The sequence below is a fragment of the Ornithorhynchus anatinus genome, chromosome 15, assembly GCF_004115215.2.
Source record: "Ornithorhynchus anatinus isolate Pmale09 chromosome 15, mOrnAna1.pri.v4, whole genome shotgun sequence".
In the NCBI taxonomy this organism is placed as follows: Eukaryota; Metazoa; Chordata; class Mammalia; order Monotremata; family Ornithorhynchidae; genus Ornithorhynchus; species Ornithorhynchus anatinus.
Window position 1 is genome coordinate 19,935,305 of NC_041742.1, and position 26,430 is coordinate 19,961,734.

General features: G+C 40.1%; 1 protein-coding gene across 1 annotated transcript in view; it reads right to left on the minus strand.

Moving 5' to 3' along the window:
• Positions 1-26,430, minus strand: part of ANOS1 (anosmin 1) — a 142,149-nt gene that overhangs the window by 99,350 nt on the left and 16,369 nt on the right. Inside the window, exon 2 of the mRNA XM_007670364.2 lies at positions 17,475-17,522. Coding sequence (XP_007668554.1) covers positions 17,475-17,522 — 48 coding nt within the window. The remainder of the gene's footprint in view (positions 1-17,474; positions 17,523-26,430) is intronic.

Below are 26,430 nucleotides of genomic sequence, written 5' to 3' on the forward strand. Positions count from 1 at the left end.
TAGGCACAGACTTGAAAAAAACAGATTGTAGATGGGAAAATTTTAATGAATGTATACAAATGACCCCTTCGTACTGCTGCTATTTCAAAAAAGGGGGATCAAATATCCGCTCTCCCTCCGCCTTAGGCTGAGTGCCATTTGGGACAGGGACAGTGGCCAACTTGATTGTATTTTATCTACTCCAGCTCTTAGTTGAGTACATAGCATAGAGTACATACTTATCAAATATCACAATTATTATCAGGGATCATCAGTGATTTCCAACTCCGCCACTGTGAAGTAGGTGAAGAGCAGGTGCAATTATAAGGGCTGGTAAAATTTGTGACTAACTTCAAGGAAGGTCTAAAATACCTATTTCCAGACTAGAGAAAAAACTAACAGAGAACATCGAAATGTGCCTGCTGAGGATTCTCACGGTTCCAATAAATAGGGAACCCCACTCAATCAGTGATATTTATTGAGCACTTAGTGTGCAGAATATCAAACTAAGAGCTTCTGGGGATGGAGATACAGCCCTGGTGCTATCTGGTATGAGAACAGTGAGCCAGATTTACAGACTGTTAATGGTTCGGGATTATTCTCTTCGAAAAGAAATGTAGTAGCCTCTGTTCAAGATGTCAGTGGAGAATATGAAAATGAATTTCAATGAATATTGTCCTTGATGTTTATTATTAATCTCCTTCAACATCTGTAAATGGTTCTGGCTTTATTCAGGAAGGAAACAATGTTGAAAACTAAAAAAACCAGCCCTTTCACCTAGAGTAAACTATGAATTAAATATAGTGAACATTGGCATTTAACAAAAATGTTTCCAATAGCTATTATACACTTCCTCCCTCATCCCCATATCGGACAAAGGATAACTATCCCCACCTTCAAAGCCTTAATAAAATCACATCTCCTCCAAGAGGCTTTCCCTGACTAATCCGCCATTTCCTCTTTTCCCACTCCCTTCTGTGTTGTCCTTGAACTTGGATTTGCACTCTTTTTTCACTCCTCCCTTAGCCCCAGTGTAGTTATTCCTATTCATGTCTGTATGCCCCTCTAGAATGAAAACTCATGGGGGCAGGGAACGGGTCTACCAACTCCATGATACTGCACTTTCCCAAGAGCATAGTATGGTGCTCTGCATACAGTAGAGGCTGACTAAAAGATTGATTGCTTATTTGGTATTTGATCTAACCTCATTTAACTTCCTTGACTTGTAGGGAAAAACCAGTGAAAATCATAGGTAGCAAACTGACCAATTAAATGAAATTGTAATTTTCTTATGTTAGATTTCCAGATCTCCATCACCTTTGGGACACTGAGTTGATTTGTAAATTATTTAGGAGAGTAACTTTCATTAGCCTATGATCAGGTCTATAGACACCTAAGCAGCCCAAAGTAGTGGATAGAACACAGACCTGGAAGTTAGAAGGACATGGGTTCTAATGACAGCTCTGCCGCTTGCCTGTTGTGTGATCTTAGGCAAGTCATTTGACTTCTCTGGGCATCGGTTACCTCATCTGTAAAATGTGAATTTAGATGGTGAGTTTCATTTGGGACAGGGAGTGTTCAACCTTATTACCTTGGATCTAACCCAGTGCTTAGAAAGTGCCTGACACATAGTAAATGCTTAACAAATACCATCATCAGTATTATTAATATTATTATTTAAGAATCCTCAATTGGAGAATACAAGGCAAAGGATTCATTCTTAGGTTTTAAACCGTCCAATCTTTCTGACGTCCATACCACCAAAAGAAAGTGGCGTATAGATTTTCTCTCCCTCCCACTTTACAATTTTGCATTTATTAAGAAGCAGTGTTGCTCAGTGGAAAGAGCACAGGACTGGGAATAAGGAAACCTGGGTCCCAGTCCCTGCTCTGCCTCCTGCTTGCTGTGTGAACTTGGACAGCTCACAGCTTCCTTGTGCCTCAGTTTCTTCATCAGTAAAATGGGGATTAGACCCCTGTGAACCCTGTGTGAAGCAAGAACTGCGTCTGATCCATTTGTATTGTATTTGTACCAGAACTTGGCACAATGAGCACTCAACATCACTATCATTATTATAACAATGATAGTAACCATAACAGTGAGCTGAAATCTAATACTTGCAGTTATTCCCTGATTTAGGGAATTCCTAAACTCAACAACCAACTGAAACCTCCTCTCTTCCCTGAAATAGAGTGAAAGGGAGAAAGTTTGTGACTAGACTAGAAGCTCCTTGAAGGCAGATAACACGTCTTCTCTTTTGTAGTCTTCCAAGCACCCGGTTCAGTGCTCTGCATACGGCAAGTAGCCAATGCGCGCTAGCTAAGACTAAAATGGATGGGTGTTTAGAGCTGCAATATGTTTAGAGCTGAAATACTTTTTCAGCAAATGTCTTACCTAAAATAATGGTGGTGATGGGTGTTGTGAAATAAGTCCAATCCATCGCTCAGTCGTCTTTATTGAGCGCTTACTGTGTGCAGAGCACTGTACTAAGCACTTCAGAGAGTACAATATAACAGGCCACGCCAGTATTTACATCCTTTAATCCTTGAGGAATCCACTGAACAGAACTGAGTAGACTGAGTAGGGATTCCAAAACATAACTATTTGCCTCACTGCTGATGATCCAAATGTACTTTTCTAGAAATGCTGCTTGAAAAGAGAAGTCCCAAAGATAATCCAGTAAAACCTGGCCTCCGAACGACAAGGAATAAAATACTGAATACTAGATATTCAAGGGATAGGTGCTTAGCCTCCTTGGTTTAAAAGGGACAATCTGATATTTACTCTGAAGCACTGTGTCAGACTACCCACTATCTTAAATGTGTCTGCTCAGTGGACTACCATTTGATGCTACTTCATCAAATGCTCTCTAGATAGGAAGGGTTTACAGTTGATTAGTCTGCATAATTCAGTTGCTTTTTCAAAAGATCCTAGGAAGGGATTATTTTTGTGCCCAAATAGCTCTGGAGAATAGAGAGGGCTTGCTCAGGGTCCACAGTGTGAATACCCCTAGAGTCTGGACACAGTGTTCACTGAAGCAGATAAAGCAAAGTTAAAGAAGCATTTAGTGCTTCAGAATGCCAGCCTTAATAAGTATCTTTTTGTGTAAGAGTTCAGGAGAAGGGAGAGTTGTCCTTCGTGCATACATTATTTTCTTTTTCCTTAAAAAAAGGGGGCGGGCAGGAGAGGAAGGGGATGGAATGTGCAGATATCTGGATATATTGAGCGAAAACTCAAATACACCCTAGTTAAAAGCTTTGAACACATTACTGGGCGGTGGAGTTCGATCTCTACAATCCACAAACTGTTAGAAAGCATTTTCCTAGGCAAGAGGGTTAATTCCTTGGAGCTGGTCAAGTTGAACAATTTAACTACAGACATTTCAAACTGACCCACCTTCGTCTGAAAGGAGAACAGACTCAAATAGTGTGAGGCTCTGAGTTTTTAGGTCCGATCCTGGCACGTGAGAAAATCGAAGGAAGCTTGAATCAGTAACTATCTACTGTGGCGGGGTGGGGAGAGATCCTTTAACATGATCTTTTCTTACACACATAAAGAGTTCTTCTTGGGTCCAGTGGCTTTAACTTTCCTTCTTATAAATAATTCATTGAAAGCAGGGGGCGTTAGGTGGCTCTGACTTGAGTTTAATCCATTGTAATTTAGTAAAATGCATTTGAGGAATCAGGACGATTGAACATTTAAGTTGTGTTCTCTCAGTAATGGGTTGAGAATCTGAAGACATTTAATTCAGTGTAATTAAATGTACATAATGAATGCATTTTTGCGAATAATACTATTCCCACTGTTCATGTGGAAGATCAAGGGATTGCTGGCCTTTAAAAAGTTTCCAATTGAATTCCTGAAAATCAGTTTTTCTACTTGCCTGTGGTTTAAGATTGGATGGACATTACACTTTCATTTCTTTAGTCAAAGTTTCAGTAAAATATAACTTCTAATGACACCAAGGGAATGGTGGGTAACTGGGAGATAGAAAATGGGAAGTTTTCTTTGCATCGGATATGACTACTTAGCCCTAGTACTATAACAACATTCTTCCAGATATCATTCCAGGCTTCTTAACTTGGTTTTCTCCCTAACGATGGATGTATAAGTGGACTTGGAATTCTTAGGAAGTTGGACTCACTGATCACCACTCAGTTACGACAGCACTCTCTGTGGTGTCTATTAAGAACTCACTTTGTGTTGAGCCCTGTTCTAAACGTTAGGGAAGATATAATTTAATCAGGTCACAAACCTGGCCTCACAGGGGACTCACAGTTTAAGCAGGAGGGAGAAAGGGCACTGATTCCCCATTTTAGAGGTGAGGAAATTGAGGCCCAGCAAAGTTAAGTGACCTGCCCATGGTCCCAGAGCAGATAGGGGCAGAGACGGGATTAGAACCCAGGGGATTCTGACTTCCAGGCCCGTGCTCTTTCCACTAGATGACACTGCTTCTCAGATCTGTATTATCGATGACAATCATTAACTGAGAGTGTGATGGGGAACAGCATTATAATGGGCCAAAATGTCACGTACTTCTTTGGTGTCCTTTTTGAGAGTAAAGATGTCATCAGCATGTAATAATAATTGTGATATTTGTTAAGCACTTACTATGTGCTAGACACAGAATAAGCAGATAGGATCCAGGACCTATCCTTCACTGGGCAAACAGTCTAACTAGGAGAGAGAACGGGTACTGGCCCCCCCCCCCGCCACTTGCATTTACAACTGAGGAAAATGAGGCACAAACAAGTGACTTGTCCAAGGTCAAAAATCAGGGAAGAGGTGGAGCTGGAATTAGAACCCAGATCCTCTGACTCCCAGGCCCTTGCTCTTTCTGCTAGACCATACCACTTCCCAAAGAGACTGGACAAGACTGGGGCGATTCGATTGAAAGCTTCTTGTGGACAGAGAGTGCGTATTTTTCTCCATTGTACTTTCCCAAATAGTGCCAATGCTTTGCAGTTAGCAGATGCTCACTATATGCCATTCCTTGACTGAATAACCGGACCCAACTTTTCTCAATTGGAAAGGAAGAATGGGAACTATGAGCATTCCTTAAGGATCTGCTGGAGTCTAGAGACGTTGGGTGACATGTCTCACTCAGACTTCCTTATTTAATTGCAGTTTAACTTCCCGAAGCACATGCAAAAGTCCCCGTAAGCACTGATGGTGAAAAATCAGCCTGCAAAGTGTTTGGGTACTCTTGGGACGGGTCAATGGCACCTTGGCTAGCTGCCCAGATGGCTCACTAGTCTATTACTTTTAGAATCAAAGAAAAAGTGATTTCAGGTTTTGAATCATTCCCAGTTGTGTTAGTCCTAGATTTTATCCAAAAGTTGGATTAAAAGCTAAGGACTATCAATTAACAGAGTTGTTGAGAGAAAAATTCTGTTATATTGACTAGACTGTAAGCTCGCTGTGGGCAGGGAGTGTCATTGTTTATTGTTGGGTTGTACCTTCCCAAATGCTTAGTACAGTGCTCTGTGCATAGTAAGGGCTCGATAAATACAGTTGAATGAACGAACTCTTCCAAGAGCCTGGTACAGTGCTCTGCACACGGTAAGCACTCAATAAATACAACTGAGTGATTGATAAAGATAAATGGGATCAAGTCTTCCATGCTGTGTGCATTCTTAGGAAAGCATTTCAATCAGTGGTATTTATTGAATGCCTACTGCATGTACAGCACTGTACTAATTGCTAGGGAGAGTCCAATACAGGAGACACATTCCCTGCCCACGAGGAGTTTACAATCTAGAGCATTTTCAGTTTAAAAACATGTCAACTTGTAATCTCTCTCCAACAGGTGGAAGAAAAAAAAATCATAATAAGGTCCGAGAAAGGGGAGCCAAATCTGCTTTATTTTCTTCTCCTTTGGAGCCTCTCTTGAGAAATTTGTTCGTGTGGGAGTAGGGGCATATACTTCGATCCCTTTTCTCTTATCAACAAGCCATTTATTGCTAATCAAAATACACACCTTCATCTCCTGTGCTCTATTCGTTTTGTTAAATTCTTAATACGGGATTTGCAAAGTCTTTCAACGGAAATGTTAGTCTCTAGCCTAGGAAACCTGGAATGTTTCAGGTTTTGCAGGCTAATGATTCTCCCGCCCTCCCCCCCAATAAAAGTCTCCCAGCATGTGAGCACAGAACACTTACCATAAGAATGACAGTACTGTGGATAGGGCAAATCGCTGACAACACTTCAGGCTGAGTTAAATGCTCCAGGCACAAATTAAAACTGGGAACTTTCATTTCAGGGGTCTTTGACAGATGGAAGGATGCAGAAAATCTCCAATTGTTTAAATCATTAACTCATCTTTCCACCTGCATTATCTCAGGAACTAACACAGCTGGATGCTTTGAACACTTGTTCCCACCAAACTCGAGTGGATTATTTGCTACAAAAGTAGTCCTGTGTTTGGAAACTGGATGCTTAGACATTTCTAAATTGTTTTTTGTTTTTTAAATACACTTTCATGCATTTTCAAGAGACCTTTCAGTTTTGCTTGGGGGGGGAGTAGTGATTTGTTAGCCCTCTGACCAAATCTACTTCCAAAGTGGGTTTAGAGATATGGAACTCAGTTCTACATGCTCTACACAAAATCCTCAGAGATGGTGTTGATAGAGCACGGTCCTGGGAGTCAGGAGGACCTGGGTTCTAATCCTACTTTGCTGCTTTTCTGCTGTGTGACCATGGGCAAATCACTTGACTTCTCCATGCCTCATTACTTCATCCGTAAAATGCGGATTAAGACTGTGAGGCTCATGTGGGACAAGAACCATACCCAATCTAATTTTCTTGTATCTACCCCAGCGCTTAGCAAGTTCTTATTGAATGCCATACAAAATATCACTAAATTTAAAAAATTCAGAATTTTATCTGTGGCCCCTCAATTTCATTCAGTCATCTTTCTCTGATCTACTTCTCCTGGCTCCTCCCCACTTACACCCTTGTTTACAACACAACCCAAAGGACAGAACAAGGGCCTGGGAGTCAGAGAACTTGGGTTCTTAAACCCAGCTTTGTCACTTACCTCCAGTGTGATTTTGAGCCAGTCACTCAACTTCTCTGTACCTCAGTTTCCTCAACTGTCAAATGGGGATGAAATACCTGTTCTACCATCTACTTAGACCAGACACAACAGGGGCTATGTCAACCTTACCAACTTATGTCTACCCCAGTCCTTAGAACAGTGCTTGACAAATAGTAAGTGCTGCCAAAGTAATGCCAAAGTGACAATAATTATTAAGTAATGCCAAAGTATTAATAATTATCATTTGCTCCTCTAACCCAAACTACTCACTGTGTCTCATTTTTGTTTTTCTCACTGCCAACCTCTTGCTCATGGCTTCCTTTTTCTCTGGAACTCCTTTTCCCCTTCACATCTGACAGGTTCTCCCCATCTTCAAAGCTCTTCTGATAGCATATGTCTTCCAGGTGGCCTTCTCTGATTAGTGTCATCTTTCCCAGGCTGCTTCCCCCACACTACCAATACTGCTAACCCACCTCACCTAAGCACTTCAACATTCATTCCTTCCTCAGCTTCTCACAACCTGTAGGTACATGCTTCTTCCATCTGTAATTTATTTCAGTGTCTATCTTCCCAGCTAGGTTCTTCAGGGCAAGGATTGTGTCTTCTAGCTATTTCACTTTCCCATTGTTTTGTACAATGTTATGCCCAGGGTATATGCCTGATATATACTCCCGATAGATTTCAATGCTTTGAAATCCCACAAAAAGATGCAACATAATGCCCTATAGTAGTAACAGTATTTTATGATTGTCTCCTGGGCTCAATGCCTTCTACTAAGTGCTTGTGAGGGATAAGAGAGACATTAGACTCTTCAATTGACTTCCAAAGTGCTTCCTGGGTGCATAACTTGGGAAAGTATAGTATAATTAGTAAACACAGATGCCTGTCCACAAGAAGTTTACAATCTTAGTAGGGAGAACAGACACACAAGTAAATGACATTTAAGAAGAATACAAGGACTCTCTCTCTCTTTATATATATATTACGTGTGCCCATAATGAGCTATACACACACATACAAACAAAAACCCATACTTATAGAACATATGTGTGTATATATATATATATATATATATATAGGATATAAGTGCCACTTTATTCCATATTATCTAAGCACTGTGCACATACATACATACACTATGGGAGCTATATATACACGTGTATACATATATACCCATACACACACACACCCACACACACACCCTATAAGCGTAGCATGAGCAAGGGTGTAGTGCAAAGTGCTTAGGTAACAGGGAATACAGTGGCTCTTAGGAAGGAGATGGGTACACTCAAATGGGGAAGAAATAGCAATATTTACCTAGAGAATAATGAGAATAAGAGTAGCATGCATAATTGACTGTGCTTATAAAAGCAACTCCTGCTGAAGTAGGTTTTAAATCTGGGTTAGAGTGGGAATATTGGGTCCAAGTGTTTTGGAATGTGTGGAGTTGAATCCTTTAAAATAGCCTAACCAGGGCTTAAATCGAGTGGGAATTTAGAATTTTTTTCAATCTGTTCCTTGATTCAACCTAAGAATGCTGATTTAGAAATATTTCCCTCCTGGGGATGGAGAAAGTAGGATCCACTTACTGTTTTTACAATTAAAATGTGGATTCAACCAGCAGTGAGTGCACATGTGATTTTTCTAAGTTGAACACTAAGGCTGGGCTCCAACTTGATAATTGGGGGGGTGGGGAGGCAGTTATAAGTGAGCCCTGCAGTGCTTTCCATATCCCTCCTTCATTGTCCATCTAGGGTGATAAAGCAACATGGCCTAGTGGAAGGAGCAGAAGGCTGGGAGACAGTCTTCCTGGCTTCTAATCCCAGCTCCACCACTTGCCTGCTGAGTGACCTCGGGCAAATCACTTCACTTCTCGGTGCCTCACATTTCTCCTCTGTAAAATGGGGAGTCATTGACTTGTCTCCCTCCTTCCTAGACCTTGAGCCCCAAGTCAGACATGGACTGTGTCCAACCTCATTATCTTTCTATCCTAATGCTTAGTAGCGTGCTTGGCTCAGACTAAGCACTTAACAAATGCCACAGGGATGATGATAATCACTTTTGTGGCCCACATCAAATGGCTGCACAATAATTCCATTTCCCCATTCCACCCCATAACATATACTTCCTTCCTAGAGGCTGTGTATTCAGCTGGATGAAACAAAGTAGATTTACAAAGATATCAAAGTTGCATTGCTACAAAGTGGCAACCCAAAGAAGGAACCTGTTTCCCCAATTATGCAGGATAAATGTCCACTCATGATTCAGAAGCTCTGCTGGTGGAGGAATCGGTGATGAAAGATTAACTAAAAAAATCAGTTATTTTGGGTGAAATGTATGAGTTTGATGCAGTTCAGAGAGAAGGCCTTTAACTGTGAAACAAGGGGTAAAATTGAAACAAATCTCTGCTAATTCAATGACGTGCATTTTTCAATGTCAATTTAGACAATCCTGTACAAATCAATGGTATTTATTTATTGCTTACTGGGTGCAGAGCACAATACTAAGCTCTTGGAGAGTATAATACAACAGAGTTGGCAGAAACACTCCCTGCTCACAATGAGCTTACAGTCTGGAGAAAGTAACAGAATATAGATTTAAGTCTTAAAATGTAAAACATGAGATGTTCTCTGGAAATTTTGTTTGGTGGGTAATTAAGTACCAAGTGGTCATGGGATACCGTTTTAAAAAAATATATTTTCCTTTGTCCCTTGTACATTTACAGGAATTATCCACCCTGACGGCAGCAGCTAAAACTCATAAAACAAAAACCCGAGTCTTCAGTGAGCACACAAAGTTGCATTTGGATTTCCTATTACGGTTTGATCCGCATCCAATTCGTTTTATAAACTTCAAGTAAAGTCATCCAGATGTTCACACCGCCAACAGCCACAGAACTGCTAACCTCTAAATAAAGCTCTGTGTATCATGAGTATAATGAAAGATCTGATACTGCAGCCCTTATGAGACAAGAACTCCCACTGAGATCAAAGCAGCATGCAAAGGCTACACAACTGGGCAAAACAAATTATTCCTTTCGACACTTACTTTCAAATGAAAATCACAGTGAGTGTTTGGGGATACTACCCGATTTGGATAGTGAGGCATGTTCGATTTGGATAGTGAGGCATGTTCGGGGCCAATGAAGTTCCATGTTAATTGCTCCTTGTGGGCAGGGAATGTGTCTACCAACTCCTTGGTATGGTACTCGCCCAAGCTCTTAGTACAGTGCTCTGCACACAGTAAGTGCTCAATAAATATTATTTACTATGTGCAGGGCACTGTATTAAGCACTTAGGAGACTACAACAAAACAATATAACAGACACATTCCCTGCTCACAGTGAGCTTATGGCCTAGAGGGATTAATGGTCAAAGTGGCACAATTCTACAACATCACTGTACTTGAAGAGGTAAGGATCAGAAACACTCCTGTATTGGGATGTTGACAGAACAAGCATGTAGTTTTGGGTTCAACTTCCTAAGAACAGTCAAATGTGACACATTCATTTTCAAGTGTATTTTTTTAAATGGTATTTGTTAATTGCTTACTACAAGCCAAGCACTGTAGTAAGCACTGGGGTAGATACAAACGAGTCAGGCTGGACACAGTCCAGGTCCCACTTGGGATTCACAATCTTTATCCCCATTTGACAGATGAGGCAACTGAGGCACAGAGAAATTCAGTGACTTGCCCGAGGTCAAACATGGCAGATGGAAGAGCTAGGATTAGAACACAGGTCCTCTGACTCGCAGGGCCGTGCTCTATCCACTAAACCCCGCAGTTTCTATTGAGCACTTACTATGTGCACAGCACTACGCTAAATGCTTGGGAGTACAATTCAACAGTGTTGGGAGACATATTCCCTACCCACAATGAGTTTATGAGTTTCTATTTTCCTCTTCCATACCTTTCCTGCAGTCTGAATATTGTGCCTTAGTGTATAATCTTTTCAAATTTCTTTCCTTCCATTTGCCTCCACCTCCTCTAGCCTCTGTTTGATTCTTGCCCTTTTCTTCTGGTGATCATGAAGATTACCTCATAATGGGGTTCAGTGGATTTAGGCGTGAAAATGGAACTTTTTTTGATTGAAGTAACTTAAAAGACATGGCTTGTTTATTGTTAAACAGTTCTGGTCTAGTGCATGAAAGGAACAGTTGATACCAGTGCTCTAAAGTGATTTAGAAATAGTTAATGAAGTGCTTTTATGACAGACATCAACCAGAAACTTTAAAAAGGCAAGACATGGTCCCTTTTTACTAAACTGAGAACAATTACTTAAACTTCAGTTTACAGTTGGGGAGATTGACAAAGGCATATTTAAGTGACCTGTCCAAGGTCACACAGGAGGCAAGTAGCAGGGTTTAGGATTACAACTCAGGGTTCCTGACACACAGTCCTAGCTCTTTCCAACAAGCCACGCTGCTTTTCTAAAGTTTGCCAGGAAATATGACCACCCCAAATAAACATCTGGTAAAGCATATGGGTTGTGCAGGAGGAAATGGATGAGAAATTAACAGTGGTTCTTTCAGTGAACCTAATTACTAGAACAGTGCATCTTCCTCCATCACAAAAGACCTTTCCAGAATTTAAAAAGTGTACCAGTTCGGTTGGGTTTTTGTTTCTTGTCAGCTCCACGAAACTTTAAAATGTGAAAGTCTCAGAAATGGGTCATTGTAGCTTTTTTTTCTAAACACATTAAATGATCAATAATTCTAGTACAATCCCGTAAATTCATTGAGGGCAGAGAACATGTCTACTAAATTTTTTGTATGGTACTTTCCCAAGTACATAGTATAGTGCTCTGCACACAGTAAGCACTCAGTAAATACCACTGATTGATTTGCTACAGTTTTTTACAAAATTCTTTTGAGCCTACATTTTCCAGAATCTTATAGAAAATTTATTCTGACCAAACAGATTTTCTTATGATCAACCAATGGTATTTACTGAGGGCTTACTATGTACAGAGCACTTTACTAAGCTCTTGGGAGAGTACAAGAAAATTAGCAGCCATGTTCCCTGCCCATAACAAGCTTACAGTCTACAGGGGGATCGTACCAGAATAAGCTACCATTTAACGTCTTAAAAAGAAGACAAACCAACAATGACCCATTCCTGGGACTTTGAAATTTTAAAGTTCTACAGGGATGACGATAAACAAAAACCCAAATGAATGGATCCACCATTTATATTCTGGAAAGATCTTTTGTGATCATCGAAGATGATATGGCATTAAAAAGAGAAGAGAAAATAGGCTAACAAGACAAGTTCTCATCAGTTTTTGACAGGTTTGTTTTAAATGAAATCAGCAGTCTTTAAGGAGCGATAAAGAGGGCTATTGAGAAAGAGCAGCTACAAGTTAGAAATAGTGGCTCTTAGATGGCCCATCCATCTAAGATATCATAACTGCTTTTCTTCTCCAATGTAACTCACCAAAAATGAATATTAAGAGGGAACATAAATACCCATTTCTTTAAAATTGCAAAATTCAAAAAAATGAGAAAAAATATTCATAGTTTCAAATGTAAACTAAGGGATGAGACAAACTACAGGAGAAAAATCTTTTCAAACGAAGCGTAAGGAAAGTAAAAGTACAGTAATGAATAGTTTATAGAGAGAAAATTATTTAACATGTTTTGAGTCGAGAGCACAAGATGAGCAGGTAAGTCAAGATAGAGGGTGTAAGGTTCCTTACATTTACAGCATATCTGAAGAGCATCATGAAATTTCACGGAAATAAGAAACATTGTATAGACAAATGGAAAGCTATCACTGAGTTGAAACAAAATAATAATAAATGGCAATATATTTGTAGATCATATATAATTAGCCATATATTGTGCACTGTATTTCTACAATGCTTGTTTTATTTGGATTTAATAATGATTTTCATTTAATGGACAGGAAAAGGCTAATGAAACCTAGAAACAGTATTACAGAAATGGCTCCAAATGAGAAAATATTGACAGGTAAGAATCACTGGCCAAGAAAAATCAAATACCCTTAACCTTGGGGGAAACTAGGTAGGCTTATGTATCTGCAGTTACTATCGGTCAACTATAATAGCAGGGAAAATGCAGAAGAAATATTAAAAATGATTGAGGTCCTTATGATCAAAAGACAGATACGTTTGTAATTCCATGCTGATGAAAAGGGCAAATACAAACGAGTCAGATAAGAAGATTTAATCTACTACGAAATAGGAAAGAGGTACATATTGGAATATATCTATAGAAAAAAAACACCACATACAGTTCAAGAAACAGGGTGGTCTAATTAATAACTATTAAAGGACGGTCTAAATGGTCCACACCTGTCTATTAAAGATAAGATTAAAATATCAGAACACTTAAACAGTCTGGGTAACAAAGATAACAAAGCCCTAGGTACAGACTCATACCTATACTGTCAAATGCACAGGGATTAACAGCCCTTCAGAGCTTCTCCAACAACGAACCACTCCAAAACAATGGAGTAAAATAAGATTTAGTTAAGTATTACAGAGCTGCCCCATGTATTTAAAATCGATGCTTCTGATGGTGAGATTCTTTGCCTGTGAAGGGCTGTGGCTTCTTGACCATTAATCTATTTCTGCACCCTGTGCCTATTATGAGGCCCGAGATAAATCGTTATGGCTTGGAATGCTCACAGCTTCCATGTTTGTTTGCCGATAATGAAACTGATATTTCATTTGATATTGATATTTCATTTCAATGAAATTGAAACTTGATATTCAACTGGGTTTACAGACAATACCTATGACACTATCGGAAGCCAGATAGCTCATTTACAGGAGATCCCTGCCTCGCAACTTCACAGAAAGCTGGACGCAATCCCAGCTTTGTTGAGCTTTGGTTTCTTAGGAGATTTGCTGTTCCGTTGTCACCGGATTTTGCCTTCCAGCCCTCTTTACCTGCCAGTTCAATTTCCACCAGGATTTGGTGGCCTTTGGCCACACTGGAACTTGTTGTCCACAGCCCTGGCACCTACATTTACCAACTAATTCAAGTGAAAATAAAATCTGCTTTAGATTTCTAAACTGCTGGTCTATCTGGGGACCAGTTTCAGCTCCTGAGAGTAACACGCTTAGGGAAAAGTTATAATTCACAGCTCAACCTTCCCCCAATAACTTAGTCGCATAGAAAATAAATAGAGCCTGGAAAATTATTTCTTTTTTCGGGGCGGGGAGGAGGTGGAGAATTCATATTCTTTACGCAAACAAATGGCTGAGTTATAAATTACACAACATAATGGAAACTGAAACTATTTATTTACTTTGTAAAATGCCTCACCTTCTGTTGGTATGTGAAATATGTACCACAAGTTTCTCAGTGACAAGGAAAGATTACACATGCTGCCATCTACTGTTTTAACCCTCAGGTTTTCGCACTCTTGTCTCCAGTTTCAGGATCACAACTGGAGACTCATCCAATGCTATGGCAAACTGACGGATGAATCAATGGGCTGTGATCAACAAATCAGTGGTATTTAATGATCAAAAGACCAAATGCGACTTATTCTTATACCAACTTGCTTTGTGATATCGCTCAGCTCACCAAACTTTTCTGGGTCTTCGTATTATAATAATAATGAAATAAAAACAACAATAAAAATAATCATAATAACAATAATAATGGTATTTGTTAAGCATTTACCATGTGCCAAGCACTATACTAAGCATTGGGGTAAATAGGGTGAGCAGATCCCACGTGGGGCTCACAGTCTTAAGTAGAAGGGAGAACAGGTATTGAATTCCCCTTCTGCAGATGAGGGAAGTGAAGCATACAGTAGTGAAGTGACTTGCCCAAAGTCAACAGCAGGCAAGTGGCAGAGCCAGAATTAGAAGTCAGGTCCTCAGACTCTCAGGGGCTTGTTCTTTCCAAGGGGCCACGCTGCATCTCCAACTGTTCCCTGACTGTTCAATGACCTCTAAGCATCTCTAACCTTAGAGGTCCAACAGAGTAACAAAAGGCCACAAAGTCCTCTGCGATTGTTCTTTTTTTTTAAATAACAGCTATTTATTAAGCACTTACTATGTGTCAGCACTGTTCTAAGCGCTGGTGTAGGTACAAGTTAATCAGGCCCAATACAGCCCCTATTCTACATAGGGATCACAGTCTGAGTAGCAGGGAGAACAGATATTGAATCCCCATTTTGCAGCTGAAGAAACTCAGGCACAGTGAAGTGACTTGCCCAAGGTCACACACCAGGCAATGGTAGGGCCAGGATTAGAACTCAGGTCCTCTGCGTCTTAGGCCCACGCTCTATCCACTACACCACATTGTACTGAAAACAACAGAGTATTGGGTACTCTAACCTTGAGAGAATTTCCTTAGGGTGAAGCCTCTTAGTCCTTGGTCTAATCGTTTCCATAAATTTAACCATGGTTTCAAAATGGATGAGCTTTCTTTCTTACAACATATAACCTACAACTTTCACACCCGCCTCTTTTATTTCCAGGAAAGTTGGTTCTTGTAACAACTAAGAAAACTATCAGTCTATTTTGATTGTTAAGCTACCTCAAAATACAATCAGGACTACCGTTTGACTGATAAGACTTGCTAATTCCTGGAAGTCTCTTATGCCTTTATACCAACAAAAAGCACTTCAGATGAAACTCCTTTATGAGTCTACTTTGGTCTGTAACGTGAAAGTTTCTCCACTGATGACCTGAGGCATTCCAAGGGAAGTACAGTGAATTTAAACCACGACAGAACTATGCATATAGCTAAATTTACAAGTGTACAAACATTACCGCCATTATCGTGAGTCTTTGCTTTTCTGTAATATGATCAGAAGACGTTTATTCATGTAAGGTACAGTCCCTGTACAACTTAAAATTCTTGCTGTGAAATGCTATACGACAAATACCAGCACCTATTCAGTTTAACCATAAATGGACACATTTAGAAGCTTATAAGAGACTATACAAAAACTTTTAGCTACATGGGATGTCTAGAGTTCAGGATCAGAAAGAACTCAAGTATAAGTCAAAGAGTGCTTTGCTTTTTAAAAAAATTGGTATTTTAAGTGCTTACTATGTGCCAAGCACTGTGATAGACACAAGCTAATCATGTTGGCCACAGTCCCTGTCCCTCATAGGGCTCGCAATCTTCATCTCCACTTTACAGATGAGGGAACTGAGGCACAGTTTGGTGATTTGCCCAGGGCTACCCAGCAGGAAAGTGGTGGAGATGGGATTAGGATCCACTTCCTTCTGACTCACGGGCTTGTGCTCTAACCACTAGGTAATGCTGATTCAACTGTGAATCCATTTGCTTTTGATCATCTATAGATTTGGACTCACTAAAAAACAGAGTGAGGGTAAAGTAAATTTTTTAATGATACTTATTAAGCACTTACTATGTGCCAGGCACTGTTCTATGCACTGGGGCGGAAACAAAGTCATCAGGTTGGACACGGTCCACGTCCCACAAAAGGCTCAGAGTCTTCATCCCCATTTTACGGATAAGGTAACTGAGGCCCAGAGAAGTGAAGTGACTTCCCCAGGGTCACACACAGACAAGGGGTGAAGCCAGGATTAGAACCCAGGTTCTTCTGACTTCTAGGCCCCTGCTTTTTCCTCTAGGCCACGCTGCTTCTCATTTAATACTTCTGAATTTTTAATACATTTGATATTTGCCCCACAGCACCTATGTACACATCTTTAAATTACTGTTATAAATTACTTATATATGAATATCAATTCCTGTCTCCCCCTACACACTGTAAGCTTGTTAGAGTCAGGGAACATGTGGGCTAATTCTGTTCTACTGTAGTCTCCCAAACACTTGGTACAGTTCTCTGGATATAGTAAGCACTAAATAAATACCACTGTTTGAAATGACATAATTTCGAGATAGGTGTGAATGGCTGAAAGAAATATCATTATGATGGAAGTTTAGAATCAAAATCCACATTGTACCATCAGATACACTGTGTCTTTCTTCAGATACACTGTGGTACATTCAAAACTGGCATGTGAACTGAATCTTATTCCACTGCCCCACAGATGCTACTTTCTTTCCATGTAACTAGTTTTTGTCAAAGACAGTGAACTGGATATTAACATCACTCACCCTCTAAGCTTCCAGGATTGCAGAGCCAAAATAAAACCAGGAATGCTTCAATAAAAAAACCAGCCCAAAGATGTTACAAAGCCAGTGTTAAGGAGCACTAATATTATGCAAGGTATTTTTCTGACAAAGTCTGTAAAATCTCACATTCCTACTGAAAGGAATATCAAAAAACCATATACGGAGTCACGTGAGTATATCCGCCAATTGAAGATTTTAGTTCCAAGGTTTTCATACAAAATACATATAGAAGAAAAACAAATTAGAATATAGTACAATTTTTAAAATGGTGTCGGGAGGTAGAGAAAAAAGCAACACTTGACAGAGGCAAATTTTCTGGGCATTGAGAAATGGCCATGAGTCAGAAAGGAACGTACCTTTGAACACTGTTTGTGATTCTGGCACCAAACCAGGGAACCATTGTTCTGCAAAAAATGAGAAAAATGTATGTCTTTAAAATATTGCTTTAACGTTATCTCACTACAAAGGATCCATAGCACCATACAGACATGAAGTAACTCTCCCAATCTGAGGTCAGCAATTTTCTCTGAAGTGTAAAGAAAATACCAGGCTTGGTGTTGAGCTGGCCAAAGGCCGAATTGTCAATTGTGAAAGAGGGAGAGTGAGTTCCTACTTTAGAGCGGGTGAGCGTCTGCCCTTCCTTGGTCCAGGCGCCTGGGAAAGAGAGGCAGGGACCGTTTCCCTGTGTGAAACTTCAATCTGAGTCAAAGTTCGCTCAAAGGCACACTCAACTCCCCAAATGTCTGGACTCCACTATTAGCCAAGGGACCATTCACCCCTCCTGAAGCAAACAAACAAAAAACAATTAAAAAATGTGCAAGCTGAGACAAATGGTTCAATCTATATTTGACTAACCTTTGGGTGTGAAGATCTGCCCCCAAAGGGGTCTTCTATCCCTTTTTGTGCCGAGGCCAAACCTGTCACCCAGTCCTCAGGAAGAACTAATCACTGAATCAGGCGTGAACACTTAGGACAACTACTCATTCATCTTCAACCCATCCTTAACCAAACGGAAACAAAGCATTTTACTAATTAGTAAAATAGCATCATCATCAGTATTAGTTGAGCGTTTACTGTGTGCATGGCATTGTGCTAGGTAGCACAACACAACAGAGTTGGTAGACAAGCTCCTTGCCTACAATGAGCTTACAGTTTAATACTCTGGAAAAGTAAAGGGCTCTGCTCTGCAAATTCAAGAAGCGTGCATTTCACATTTGACTCTTCTAGTGGTATTGCGGGGTAGGAAGAAGCAGGTGTTCTCATCGTTCCCAATTTCCAAATGAGGAAATTAAGATCTAGAAAAGTTTAGTGACTTGCCCACAGTCACACAGCAGGTCATAAGGCAGACCTAGACCTCCTAGGATCCCTGAATCTACATCCATACTCTCTCCCTTAGGCGATTCTCCCTCCCTTTAGATTGTAGATTCCTTAATAATTGTGGTGTTCCTCAAGTGCTTACTCTGCACCAAGCCCTGTACGAAGCACTGGGGTTGATACGAGATCAACATATCGGATACAGTCCTTGTCCTGCAAGGGTCTCAAAGTCTAAGAATGAAGGAGAACAGGTACTGAAGTGTCCTTTGTAGAAATGAGAAAACTGAAGCATAAAGAAGTCAAGGGACATGCCCATGGTCAGTAAGGATTTAAACACAGGGTCCTTTGAATCCTGAGTCCTTGCTCTCTCCACAAGGTCATGTTGCTCTCCAATAGCACACCTTAAGGACACAGATCTTGTATTTTTCTTTCACTGGACTCTCCAAAGTTCCTGCCACCATGTTCTTCACCCAATAGGGAGGTACTCAATAAGTACTCAATCAGAAGCTGTGTGGCTTAGTGGATAGAGCACGGGCCTGAGAATCAGAAGAACCTGGGTTCTAATCCCAGCTCTGCCACTTGTCTGTTGTGACCTAGGGCAAATCGCTTCATTTCTCTGGGCCTCAGTTACCTCATCTGTAAAATGGGGTTTAAGACTGTGAGCGCCAGGTGGAACAGGACGTGTCCATCTTGATTAGGTTATATCGACCCCGGAGCTTAGTATAGTGCCTGACACATAGTAAATAGTACTAGGGGAAAAAAAAAGTACTATAGAATGAATGCTTTATATCCTACACTGGCCTTAAAGTGCTGAGAGTTCTGCTTTTCCAAGACTCCAACTTCTACCCTGAATCAAAATTCCCCCCTCTAGCCAGTCAGTCCCTAAAATAAGTCCTGACCTTAGCTCTGTACCTATAAGGTTTCTGGCACTGTTTTCACTTGGGCTTTGGGTGGTCAAATAATATCAACTTGTAAGCAGCATTCATGGTCGTTTACAATTATAACTCCAGTAGTCATAATATTGGCATTTTGAGGACAATGCACGGTACTAATCACTTGAAAAAGTACAACAGAAACATAAAACATTTCCCGTACACAGAGAGCTTCACTCTAATGGGGGGGATGATATAAAAGGAGCTTAAAATAGTGAAATCATAATAAATTAAACACACATAAAAAAGTGCTGATGAAAAATATAAATGATACAATTGCTAGGGGTAGCTGTTGGGTTGATATGAATTAATCGGGGAAGGCTAACTAGAGGAAGTGTGTTTTAGGAGAGGTTTAAAGATAGGAAGGGCTGAGGTCTGGTAGATTTGGGGTGGGGGGAGAAGTTTCAGGCTGAGGCGGAAGCATATAATCGAGGGGTAGGAGATTGGTGACGCTATGGCTAGACTGTCAATTCTGCTAAATTATAACATTGTTAAAGGCAGGGAGAGCGGATACTAATTTTATTGTACTCTCCCAAGCACTTCTATAGTGCTGTGCACAGATTAAGCCCTCAATAAATATGACTGATTCATTCATGAGCAGGATACAGTTAGAAAATGAACTTGGGAGAAGCAAAGAGAGCGGTTAAGTGTGGTGAAGAGAGTCAATACATAATAAAGTGCAAGATGGTGAAGAACTTTGACGCCAACGATAAGGAGTTTTTGTTTGATTTGGAAGGATATGGGCAATCACTGGAGGTATTTGAAGAGTTGAAGAGATTCAGACCATGCAATTTTGGGACCCAAAACGTGCAATTCTTCAGAAAGGGAAAACACAAAACAAATTTGGCAATGTTATTCCCGGGCTAGTTAGGCCGGGTTCAGTATTGTTTGTCTTTAGTCTTTATTGTTTAAACTGTGGCTTGTTCTATTTAATCCGACAGAGAGGAACGGTCCAAAGCAATAACTTCATTTGTTCGCAAAAGGGGGAATGGCATGCAGTTACTTTACTAACATCCTGAGCATATCTGTATTCAGGTTGAATCCGTTGCAGTGATCCTACCATTTCTTGCTGTCTTAAAACATTCGTTACCGCAGTTGGAATGTTTCGGCTGAAAGTTATGCAACTGCACTAAATCTAAGCGTGGTAAGAAGGTACATAAGCCTGAGGTCTAAACATGGATCAAAACCTGAAGAGGAAATTTTCAACAATTTCTTTATCTTTCAAGGCACAAAGCTAAATAACTCAAATTCACAAAATGAAAGTTAAAATGCCTACTTAATGAATTAACATTATATAAATGAGTTGAAAGTATTAAACTACAAGTTCTAATACATGTGAGCTTGAACTACCATATTTTTTCTGCCTTAAGTCTTCAATGAATCATTAAATGCAACATGTATCATCTTCTGGGTGATACATTAGATAGCTCAATCTATTCTGACAAGGCTATATGGTCAAAGTAAATTTTTTATAAGTTTAGAAAAACAAGGAGGAGAAAACCATTTATTAAAAAAATTGATTCAGCAAGGGCATTTTGCCATTATCAAATAAAGCGTGTTATGACTTCTAAAGAGCATCAAAAAGAAATACCCTGTGACATTAATGAAGTGGATAAATCTGCAATTAAAGGCAGTTGTTTTCTTTGATCCAGGTGTGTTTATACACTGCCCCAATCATTTGTTCTGCATACCTGCAAAGCTCTTTAGAGCAGGTGAGCAATGGAAACATACAAGAATCTTCTACATTTCAACACCCTGCCTCAGGGAAGTTCTTATGGCACTGGGATTACAGCCACCCTCTCAGGCTAAGCAAATGACAACAAAACATAAAATATTGTACTTTGCAGTAAATTCCTGTCCTAGCTCAATGTCAAGGAAGGTAGAGAGTCAATATGTGCATTGCCCAGAAAAGGATTTTGCCCATAGAAATTCTGTTGTGACTTTCAGATAGGATCATACAGCTAGATTTTTGTAGCTATGTAAAGTGAACTTCTTGCATTTCCTTGATCACATTAGATCAATCGACCAATCAATGATATTTATTGAGTGCTCACTATGCACGGTGCACTCTAGAAAGGGCTTGGGTGAGTACAACAGATTTGGCAAACACGTTCCCTGCCCACAACAAGCTTACAGTCTAGAGGGGGGAGTCATCAGTCACGAGCCAGTAATACGACCCACTAATCCACCATTTTCATGACTTTTGATAATCTCTCTGTTTCCATCACTTTTCATTTCAACCACTGTGATGAAATTGTGTTGCCTTATGGGAATAACCATGGGACATGGAGTCAGAAGACCTTGGTTCTTACGCTGGATCTGGCTGTAGCCTTAGGGTCTGGAAAGTAGCACCCTCAGGTTTTACCTCTCCATCTATGAATTTTCTTTTTAGTACTTTATTTTAGATCTCTCTAAAAATTTGTCTAAACCCCTTCTGAATGAACTGATCATTTCATTTTCACAATGTCCTGCCATCATAAATTCCAAACAATTCTCTAGTCTGCAAATTCCTTGCGGTATTTTACTTTCCCAAGAGTTTAGGACAGTGCTGGCCACACATCAAGAGCTCAGTAAGTACTAGTGATTAAAGAAATGCTTCCTTGAGTTTGACCCAAATTTACCATGTTCAAGTTTCAATATGGGCTCTCTCCACTAAATACTCAGATGAGCAGTCAGCTCTATCAATGACAAGAGAAATTTAAGGACAGATCTCAATCAAAAGTCCTAAAATGAATACGTAGCTCAGAGCAGTATTTTCCTTTACCTACCTGGAACAAGATGGGTACAATAAGCAATTCACTTGAACAAAATGAATTAAAATGAAAAGCTGTACTCATTTTGGAACTGGGCCAAAAGAAAAAGGGATGGGGTAATTTTTTTCAAAGTGGAAACGGCTCTCCATAAAACAACTCTAATAACCCAGGAGAAACTATGAAATGTAAAAGCACTTGGGAGAGTACAAGATAAACTCCCAGCCCTTAAGTAGCTCCCACGGGAAGCAGCGTGGCTCAGTGGAAAGAGCTTGGGCTTCGGAGTCAGAGGTCATGGGTTCGACTCCCGGCTCTGCCACTTGTCAGCTGTGTGACTGTGGGCAAGTCACTTAACTTCTCTGGGCCTCAGTTACCTCATCTGTAAAATGGGGATTAACTGTGAGCCTCACGTGGGACAACCTGATGATCCTGTATCTCCCCCAGCGCTTAGAACAGTGCTCTGCACATAGTAAGCGCTTAACAAATACCAACATTATTAAGTAACTAACAATCTAAGGGAAGAAACAGGTAAAAATGATTAACAGATAGTGAAGAGAACAAAGAACAAAGACATAGGAAAATGTGCAAATATGTCAGGATGCACTACCTAAACAAATGAATATACAAATAAAAATAACAATATGCATAAACTATGTAACAAGAAAAAAAAAGGAAATCTTTGTCCTAATGAAAAGATATGGCAAAATCTCCCTGTAGCCAAGTTGGCCATGTGGAAGAAGTGGAGAGAAGATCACCTAGTCCATTTCTATTTTACATGCAGAACCAAAAACAGCTTTTCGTATTTTAATGGTGAACCCTAATCAATCAAAGTTATTTAATGAGCACTCACTGTGTGCCTAGCACTCTCCCTAGCGCTTGGGAGAGTACTCTATAACAGAGTTGGATGCCACATCCCCTCACCACCTTGAGCTTAGACTCTACAGTTGAGTTTATATAGCACATTATAACGATGAGGGACAACAGCAGAGGTAACCACTACCACACTATGATAATAAATCGACCTAAATTATATCAGAAGTCCTTGAATAGATCAGTTACTGCACAGTCTCACACCTGGTTAATGAATTAGGTACATTCTAAAAAAAACAAAAAAAAAGAAGAAACGGCTCCTTCTTGGAAACAAGACAAGCTGTCATCATAAACATATTCCCGCTCTCCAAAGGGAAGATGGTACAGAGTCCTTAATTTGATGCTTATGCCACTTCTCTGCCCACCAGTTAGCCTCATTCCTCTCCCACTACAACTCAGTCCGCATGCTTAGCTCCTGTTAAGCCAAACTATTCACTCTACCTCTTTCTCATCTCTCTCTCTCTCCCAGCTAATCTCTTACTCACTCACACTCTCCTTTTTACCTACAACTCCATCCTCCTTCAAATCTATATGCCCACTGCTCTCCCCATCTTCAAGGGCCCTCTGAAATCAGATTTCCGCCAGAAACACTGTCCGATTAGCTTTACTCTCCCCATCCTATTTCCCTGCTCATGTCACTTCGGCACTTCCACATTACCCAAGCACTTGGGCCCCTAATCAGTGTTTGGAAGAGGGGTCACAGATAGCATCATAGCTACACAGTCCTCTCCATTTTGAATGGCTTCCAAGTAGTTCTCTTTGAGGTAAATTGTGAGTGAAACAGCACATCCACTGCAGTTGACCACAGAGTCTACTAAAACCAGGTTGTAAACATAGTCATTCAAGAGAACGCAAGAGGAAGCATGACGGAAATTACCCTCCCTGGTACAATTAATTTCAAAGGAATCATATTTGCATAAACCAAATCTTAAACGAGAGGAAAAGGTTCTCCATTCCATCTTGTTCTTCTGCCATTAAATATACAAGAAAGAAAAAGCACATGGGCCCAATGTTTTCGATCCTGGAATTCATATGTGCTAGACCTCAAAGCCATTTCCAAAAGTGATATTCTGTCACATTTACAAGCCTACTGAAAAACGTTAACAATGCATGACTAAACTCCTCAAATCAGCTCATGTATCTCCACTTGTCTTCTTTCCATGTTCTCGACACAAACACCCTCGCACCTGGAACAGACCCTTAAATGCTCAAAATAAACTTATTAATAGCAACACCTCCAACCACAGCAATAGACACACTCTAAAATACGTGTAACAGGAGGGACTTACATCCATTCCATCCCCAAAATGCAACGTTAAGTCTAAGCTAAGTGCCCACAATAGCTTCTTTGCTAAAATATGGTTGTTCAAATTACATGCTTGGAACCCTAAAATTTCCAAAGGCAACTGCAAGCAGAATTGAGATTTTCCCTGAAGTGGATTTTAGCATGCATTCCAGGTGTTAATGTAACATAAACTGTAGTTCGTTGGGGGCAGGGATTGTGTCTACCAACACTGTTGTATTGTACTCTCCACGAGAAGCAGCGTGGCTCAGTGGAAAGAGCACGGGCTTTGGAGTCAGGGCTCATGAGTTCGAATCCCACCTCTGCCACTTGTCGGCTGTGTGACTGTGGGCAAGTCACTTAACTTCTCTGTGCCTCAGGTCCCTCATCTGTAAAATGGGGATGAAGACTGTGAGCCCCACGTGGGACAACCTGATTCCCCTATGTCTACCCCAGCGCTTAGAACAGTGCTCGGCACGTAGTAAGTGCTTAACAAATACCAACATTATTATTATTATTAAGCCCTTAGTACAGTGTTCTGTGCACGGTAAGAGCTCAATAAATACCACTGATAGAATCAATAGCATGTGACTCCACCACATGTCTGCTCAATGACCTTGAGCAAGCCAAGGTACCTCTCTGTACCTCAGTTATTTCATCTGTAAAAAATGGGGATTAAGAGCATTAGCCCAATGTGGGACAGGGACTATATCTAACCCGATTACTCTGTGTCTAGCCCAGCGCTTAGAACAATGCATGGCACATAGTAAGCGCTTAATAACAAGTACCATAATTATCATTACTACTACCTTTTGGATACTAACAGGCTAAATACTCCAAAAAAGCTGCAACAGTTGACAATTAAAACATACAATATTTTAAAATTAAACCATAAAATCATATTTTTCTTAGCAAAATATATTCAAAATCTAACCGCTGCTCCAAGTCTCACTGCAAAATTATGGAGGCACTGCCCAATGAAGGATCAGGATTACAGTTAAGGATCTATAAAACCTTTTGATAGAGAAGCCCTGAAGGCAAAAATCCAAAGGAAATTGTTACATATTCATTAATGTGTTGATGACGTTTCAGCTTCTGAAGTAATTCAACCTGGAAACATTTTGTTGCTGGAGTGGATGATGCAAATGTTTACAAATTAACTGTTTCCTTCTTTAGCTCTTTGGTACATCTTAGTTGACTGCCTTTGTTTCCCAAAATTGGGCTTGGACAATAACAATTGCTGGTATTCACCAACACAGCAGGTGGGTAGATGGTTTGGGGTGATTTATAAGTAGCTGTCAGGGGTTTAACCAGCCATTGTATATCTGAAGCACCCTAAAGACTAAGTGGGTGTAGATGTGGTTAGACCAAAATCGGACACAGGAGGTAAACATGGATTCTGCCTTCTAAAAAGCCAATACATTCCCCCGTCCTTTAACGTACATATTTATAATTCTATTTATTTTTATTAATGATATGCATAGAGCTATAATTCTATTTATTTATATTGATGCTATTGATGCCTGTTCACTTGTTTTGAGGTCTGTCTCCCCCTATCTATACTGTGACCCATTGTGGTCCCTTCTGATGAGTCTCCCCAGATCAGTAGGAATAGAGGCATGAAGGCATGGTTGACCTGTTGGCTCCCAGACATTCTTAAGTGGCAAAAAGTAGTAGCCACATAGTTGTAGCAGCAATCTGCTGAGGATCATTAGCTATGTCTACATTAGCAACCTAAGCAAATTGGGACACAGAAATCTGGAATCAATAAATGATATTTATTGAACACTTAGTGTAGTGCTCTGTTCTAAGTGCTTGGGAGAGTACAATGAAACAGGGTTGTGAGACACCTTCCATTAAGAGATGTTCAAACCTCTTTGTCAATTTTATTAGGCATGGTTATTCCATCAGATTCAATGGCTATTTTGTCTATTAATTCACAGTGGCAACTTTGGAAATCAGAACACGAAAGAAAACCAAAAAAAACCCCAAAGGTTAAGGCATCTACAACACGCTTCTTTCCAAAGTTGCTATGTATGGTGCTATCAACAAGTTATAGCCTCTGTGTCTAAGAAGAAAAGAATGTGCCAGCAAAATGAATATCAAATAAATAACAAAAAACTTCATTGCACAGTTTATGGTAACTCCACCAAGAGTTTATAAG